The sequence below is a fragment of the Sinocyclocheilus anshuiensis genome, unplaced genomic scaffold (genome assembly GCF_001515605.1).
Source record: "Sinocyclocheilus anshuiensis isolate Anshui unplaced genomic scaffold, SAMN03320099.WGS_v1.1 scaffold11, whole genome shotgun sequence".
Classification (NCBI taxonomy): domain Eukaryota; kingdom Metazoa; phylum Chordata; class Actinopteri; order Cypriniformes; family Cyprinidae; genus Sinocyclocheilus; species Sinocyclocheilus anshuiensis.
Genome location: NW_015551076.1, coordinates 763,071 through 770,194, shown reverse-complemented (window position 1 = coordinate 770,194; position 7,124 = coordinate 763,071). Strand labels below are relative to the sequence as shown.

The window sequence follows — 7,124 nt, the reverse complement described above, 5'->3', positions numbered from 1 at the left end:
AAAAATCATTAGGATATTAAGTAAAGATCATGTCCCATGAAGATATTTTGTAAATTTCCTACCGTAAATAAATCAAAACTGAATTTTTAAATAGTAATATGCATTGCTAAAAAGAACTTAATTTGGACAACTTTAAATCTCAGCCAAATATTGTCCAATCCTAACAAACCATACATCAATGATTTATTTGTTATTAATGGTTTATTTATCAATAGTGAATTATTTATTCAGCTTTCAGATGATGTATAAATCTCAAGCACAAAAAAAATTACCCTTATGACTGGTTTTGTGGTCCAGGGTCACATATATAATGTGTGGAGAATCAAAATTGAGCAGTTTGAGCATTGAAATATTAAATCGGAAGTTTGTTTATTCAGCTTTCGGGACACACACAGCCTCCTTCACCATTTGTTTGGACTGGAAAGTAACGTAAACAAACAATGCAAATATCACGCTGGTTAACTTAAAAAAGTTGTCTTATATTTCCCAAATTTCGCGCTACATGAGAGCCCAGCTTTACCTTTTTATCCGGAGAATGCACTGCGGAGACGCCTTCTCGTTGTCCCAGTCGGTGCTCAGCGTGGGATCCCAGGAGGTGGCGTGAATTTGGGACAGGAGGCCCGCTCCGGCCGGGACCCCTGACACGATACCGGTCGGCAGGGACAGAGGAACGGCCATCACGGGGACTGAGGGCACGACCAGGCCGGTGTCTGCCGGAGGCGGCGAGGCTGATGAGTGGCCCGGTACGGAATTACCCAAACTCGAGGACAGCTGCGCCCCGTGGCCCTCCGCCGTCCCCACAGAGCCGTTGGCCTCTTCCCCAACGCTATCCGCCATCGTCGATGAACTGACCGAGCCGCTGTCAGATCAATCCGTTACCAATGCAGTTTCAGTTTCTCCTCGCTCGGAGGCAAGTGGAGGAGCACGGCAGGAAGAGAGAAATGACTCCTACATATTCTCCCCTTTCCCCTCCTCCGACCTCAACTATAACAACCCAATGGCGAAAGCAGCGCCGATTTTAACCTATTATCTGAAGTAACGTTAGCTGAGCTTAGAGACGCGTTTATCATTCGCATCAGTGAGTAACTGAGTCTAAACGCGCATAAACGTAGCTTCTCCTCGCCTGGCCTGTTTATCAGCGTTGTTTCATTTCTCCTCACTTCCTCCTCGTTTAGAAGGAAATAGTGCCATCTAGCGGTGCACTCCTAGAGGAGATTCAGGATTCAAACGATTCTTTCGGTATAACAAAACTCTAAATAATGTGTTTTTAAACTAAACGTCAAACTGTCATATGAAAACAGTCCTATACAGTAACCATTACCGGTTCACTTGGAGTCAAACAGTAACTTGAGGTTCAGTGAGTCGTATTAATTCGCAAGTGTTTGATTCATTGAAAAGAACCGGGAATCGGACCATATTGGTCGCTCTATTTATTCACAGATTCATTTAAAACGAATCTGTTCATACGAGTCATTTGCCAGAGAATCGGTCTACATTAGCCGCGCTCGATTTGATTTACATTTAGTCATTTAGCAGATGCTTTTATCCAAATAAGCGCATTAGAAGCAATCAAAATCAACAGAAGAGCAATAAAATGCAAGTGCTATGACAAGTCTCGGTTAGCCTATAGCCTAACGCAGTACACGTAGCAAGGTTTATATATATTATATATATATTTGGAAAGCTCCTCATACGACAGGATAACTTCAATACCGAGTGCCCACAAAATATTTGGCAGGTAACCCTGGCTACCGACAACATTTCTACATTTGTTTCTCTAGGAACTAAATATGGGATGTCCTTCAAACAAAGAAGCTTTTTATGACAATGAGTTACTAGTTTTTACAGTAGCACAATTAATTACAGCATAGCAGTGACTATGGACATTACTTAAAATGAACATACTTGTATTACACACATAAGTGAAGCTTTAAACTAAAATTCAGTTTAAACCAACTGAGACTGGTTTAAGCGGTTTGATGGAACTGAGATGAGGGGGGTGTAATCTGTTATATTGCATAATGTGTCATCTTGTAAGAACTTTTAAGTACTTTTTTTTTCTTTCAGAAACACATTTGCAAACTTAACTCATTGATTGCCATGTATTTTTGCATTGCTAAATATTTGATTAAACTAATCTGGAGGTATTAAGGGGATACTTTCCCCAAAAAAAGAAAATTGGTATTGTCACAAGTTATATTAAAGGACATTTTTTGATAAACATTCCCCAAATCCAATATTAGTTTTAAAAACACACCAGCCTAGTCTACCTTTCCTCAACAACCTTGCATCCTCAAAGCGGAAAAACAAGAGCAACAGCAAACAGATTTCAACCATTTATTCAGATGGCCTTATGTGAAGTGAGTTCTTACATAAAACTTTCAGATAGAGGAAAAACGGTACAGGGGAACATAAAAGAGTTTCTTGTAGTTTTGTTGGAATGGCGGTGCCACGGCCTAAGCTGCGTGTCAGAGTTCCAATCTCCAGATCAAGGGAGTCGAACCGCGAGAGAAGAGAAGACATCCAAATTACATGGCGAACAGGATGAGGAACGCCACCATTAGACAGAACAGACCCATGGCTTCAGACAAAGCGAAGCCCAAAATGGCGTAGGAAAAGAGCTGCTGTTTCAGGGAGGGATTCCTGTAAATGGAGAAAAAGCCATTTAGGCACAAGCTACATGTATAACAAATAAACCAAGTTTAAGAGGCTGATTACCTGGCATAGCCAATAATGAGGCTGCCGAACACCGTCCCGATTCCTGCTCCTGATCCGGCCACACCCACCGTGGCAGCACCAGCACCAATGAACTTGGCCGCTGTGTCGATATCTCTGGATACAGCGCTGGTCTGGAAGCCCCGGGTTACATTAAGAAGGCTGGCTTCACTGACTGGCAACAGAGCAGCCTGAGAAGGGCAAGAAATATAAGTATGTGCAAGAGAAGCTGCAAGTCACATGGAAGGCACTTTATTTTTTTTTACCTGTTCAGTTCTTGCTTCTGGTCTGTTGAACACCACTGAAACAGGCCGGGCCAAAACCCTGGATCCTCCACGGACCTGAGGGAGAAAAATAATTTAGTTCTCATTCTGAATTTATGTCAATATGATATGCATTGTTTTTCTATTAACAAACCTGAACAGAAAGCATGTTTCTGATTCAAATATTTTATGTGAGTGAGTACAAGAACCCAATAGGTATTAATGTCATCAACTTTAACAACCTTAAACCAATGCACTTGCAGAGAAGGAAAAAAAACGTGTGGGTATTTCTTTACTTCTCTAGCTCCTTTCTTAATCTAGCTTCTGAATAAACCTGGCATCGTTTACTATGAATATTGATGGCTTTGTGAAAAATTCCTTATGTTCCTCTATTGCAAGTCACTTTGAATGAAAGCATCTTCTAAATTCATAAACGTAAACTTAACACAAGCCTTTAAATGCATGATTATAAATGTGGTTAGAACTAATATTAATGTAGACAATCACTTCCATGGAAGTTACTCAATACTCATAACATGCCTCTAGATAGACATGGCATTAAGGTCATTTTCTGAGACGGTCAATGGAGTGTGACAGTATTTGAGACTGAATACATACCACAACAGGTGAGGTGATAAACTTAGCACATGCGTACATGTTTGGAGCCTGTGGAGAAGAAAGATGTTAGACCGGTGAAAGAAAAGCACTAGTGTCATACACAGCATGGCATGAAATTTAGTGTTCATTTTGTGTTCTATACACAGTGATATTTATTTATGGAAAGCAACAAAGACAGGAGAGGTTTGTGCCATCAAGACTTAAAGCTACAACTCACTTAGCAACTGAAGAGACTTCCAAGCAAATGAGATATTAAATAGTTCCATAATTTCATCAGCATCCAAACCAAAAGACTCTTTATATGCATACAGCCCATCCGTTTAGATCTGCTTGGATATGTGAACATCCAACCAAAGGATGCAAGACTACTTCAGCCCAAGAGCACATCCCCTGGAGGTCAGTGGTCAAACATGGCAGCATAGAGGTCATGGGCTGGATGTGTGACTACGGTAATACAAGTTTTTACACACAATAATATGTACAGAATGGAGGGATAGTTTAAGCCATCAAATCTGAGGTTATTAGACAGCCTGTTGAACAGTCCACATTGTGACACTAGCAGCATAAGTCCAGCCATAAATTCTGTACTAAATATTTTCCTCTTATGCATGTTTTATTTAATTACATATTTGCCATTCAAAGTTACCTAGGTTGTCTATTTTGACTTATTTCAGGTCATAGTATGGATAACCTTTTGAACAGCCTGAGAATAAGGTCCATACTAGTTTCAAAATACATTAAGTACGAAAGGACATTAATAATCTTTCCCAAGATAACTAATCTTAAACTTTAGGTGTTGAACGTGCCTGGAAACTGCTCAGGCGGACAGGCTGTAGAGTGAAGGTCACCAATAGCTTTTACTGTTTTTTTTTTTTATTGAAACTTAAACGCATGTAAACCGTCTTACAACATGAAACAGACAATTTATAGCTGCATTTCATTGTAGCATAAAAATGCACGCAATTGCATGGTTAAGGCGCAGCGCCAGTTTGAGGGCCCAGCGCGAGTCAGACATTCTGCAAGCGTCACGAGCAATATGTGAATAAAACCTGCGTGCATTTAAAAAGCACTATAAATCTCGAAGCTAAGGCGCATTTGTGCTATTTACCGGTTGCTCGACGTGTTAGGGTCCTAAAATCTAATCGCCAACGGATTAATTCATTCATTCCCATGAAATGACTTTGACAAGCGGCTAGCGGAGCTTTAGCAACGCGCTTCTCTGAATGGCACTGTAGTTATCTGAGCCGGATCAACAACTTCCGCACACTTTCACAGCTTAAAAAAGCAAAGCCGCCCATTATGTATCTCTAGACGAATGCAGAGAAAACCGGACTCACCTATTAGATACAGCACACGAGGCCCGGGGTTACAGGGACAAGCTTACAGCTAACTTAGAGGCAACGAGTTCTCCGTGAAAACTGTCACCTTGTCATTTATAAGCTTCGGAACTACGTCCTCGTTTGTGATTGGGCAGAGGGTCACGTTTGCCTCCTCTGATTGGCTACAAGGTATGTCAATACAAACAACGTACCCAATCTTGTGCGTTGTCAAGAAGGCGGCCTCTCTTTGATTGGTTGAAATGATTTAAGGAAGAACGCCGGGGAAGTCATGAATCGCTTCCCGTGTCCCCTGTTTCTATTGGCTGCTCAGGGTGGAAATCACGCCTTGTAGATTTTTGTTTAATTGCAGTTTTTAGAAGAAATAACATACAAAGGCAATAACATATAAATTACATCAAAACAAATAAAATAATAAACGAAAACAAAAAATACAAAATTAATAAAATAAGCAAGAAGAAAATCACATGTCCGTAAACAAGTGCAAATAATTACAAATTATTTTTAATTTATAATTATTTTTATAAATCTAATAAGAGTAGATTTAAGGCTTTAAAATAAGTTACAGTTTTATTTTTCACGTTGTTATTTCTTGTTTCTTTTAACGTTTACAGGTAGTGACCTATTTTCTATTTTAAAATGAGTAAAATTATGCTTTTCACTGCCCATTTACCTTTCTGAATAAAGAATTTTCCATATATAATGAGTAAATTCACAACATACCAAATTTTGCAGTCAACAGTATACTCATAACAAAAATAAAACATCCCTTTTATTGAGTTGCAATTCAATATTCGTACTTTGTTTAACAAAAAAAACCGAATCACACCAAAATAATTTTGTAAAAAACACAATCATAAAATAAATTGACAATACTCTCATTTTCCTCTTTACAGAAAACACACTTTTTGCAGATCTTTTTTATGCTCAAACAGCAACATTACAGACTACCTAAAGTTGAAAAAGTGAAAAAGCATAATAGGACCCCTTTAAAGGTCTGTTTCCGCCTTGTAGATTTTAGAGGAGGGGGTGACTGCAACTGAATTGCAAGAGAGACGGGACTGATAAATAGAATATAAAACATCCACACTCCAGAGCAGAAGGTGGCGGTAATGCACCTCTTTACGTTGGTTGCCAGCCGCCGTTAAAAACCAAGAAGAAGAAGAAGACGCTCAAAGATTTTTTTTGTTTGTTTTTACTTTTTTTTTTTATTAGAACAGGAACATAAACATATACATAAACACATGGGGGATACAAAAACAATTAAAAGGTAAACAAATATACAATTATTTTACAATCATAAAAGTTACAACTTATTTATGATTTTTTTTATAAGATTGGATGTTTTTAAGGCTTTTTTATTAGAGGAGATTTTTTGAAGTGATGAGTAAAACAAAAGTAAATCAGAAGTGAATATTTTACAATTAGGTTTAAAATTAAGGCATCTTGCTTTGTGAATGTGGAATTTTCCCATCATACAAATAAAGTCCAGGGCATCCTCTAGCTCCCTATTGTCAGAAACAACAGAATGAAAGAGAACCTTAACTGCTGAAATGTTACATAGCCGAAAGAATACGAGTAAAGATGCTGAAATTTGAAGCCAGAATTGTTTAGTATAAGGACAGAAATAGAATAAATGTGAAAGAGATTCTTCCTCTTCTTGGCAAAAAGAACAGAGTGGAGAAAGATTTTGTATAGATTTACTTAAATATTTGTTGCAGGGGTAATAATGATGAATAATTTTAAAATGAACTTCTTTTATTTTATTATTAAATAAAAATTTGTTTGGGACTGTCCATGCTTTCTGAAAATTAACATTTGGATAAAGTGCCAACCACTTTCCATAAGCTTTAAAAGATGAAGCATTATTAGTAGTAACAAAGTTTCTCAAAAATTTGTTTGTACACTTATTATCCATAATATTAACCCCTTGAATAAATAATCGAGGTTATAATCAACTTAAAATTACAATATATTTTAAAAGACTTCATTAAAAATAACAACTTAGGAGAAATGGAATTTGTAATAGTAGTATAGTCCCGTTTTGAAGCATTTATCCCATATTTATTAATAAAATCAACATAAGCATAAAAATCTCCACTGTTGCTTATTAAATCTGAGATAAACACAATGCCCTTGGAGAACCAATCAGGGAAGAAAACAGATTTACGAGCTGATAAAACATACTGAT

The 7,124-nt window shown here is 37.8% G+C and overlaps 2 protein-coding genes across 2 annotated transcripts in view; both read right to left on the bottom strand.

Annotated features, from left to right (window-relative positions):
* The window catches only part of LOC107662392 (ubiquitin-conjugating enzyme E2 Z-like), an 18,570-nt gene extending 17,398 nt beyond the window's left edge, over nt 1-1,172 (bottom strand). The window contains exon 1 of the mRNA XM_016452387.1: nt 521-1,172. Coding sequence (XP_016307873.1) covers nt 521-837 — 317 coding nt within the window. The 5' untranslated portion in view covers nt 838-1,172. The remainder of the gene's footprint in view (nt 1-520) is intronic.
* A 1,151-nt stretch (nt 1,173-2,323) lies between these two features.
* On the bottom strand, nt 2,324-5,035 carry LOC107662391 (ATP synthase F(0) complex subunit C2, mitochondrial-like). The gene is made up of 5 exons (XM_016452386.1): nt 4,934-5,035; nt 3,597-3,644; nt 2,982-3,056; nt 2,719-2,906; nt 2,324-2,643 (listed from the first exon to the last, which is right to left on the bottom strand). Exons 2-5 carry the CDS (start codon nt 3,633-3,635, stop codon nt 2,529-2,531), a joined length of 417 nt encoding a protein of 138 aa, XP_016307872.1. The 5' UTR covers nt 3,636-3,644; nt 4,934-5,035; the 3' UTR covers nt 2,324-2,528.
* Between the last annotated feature and the right edge of the window lie 2,089 nt (nt 5,036-7,124).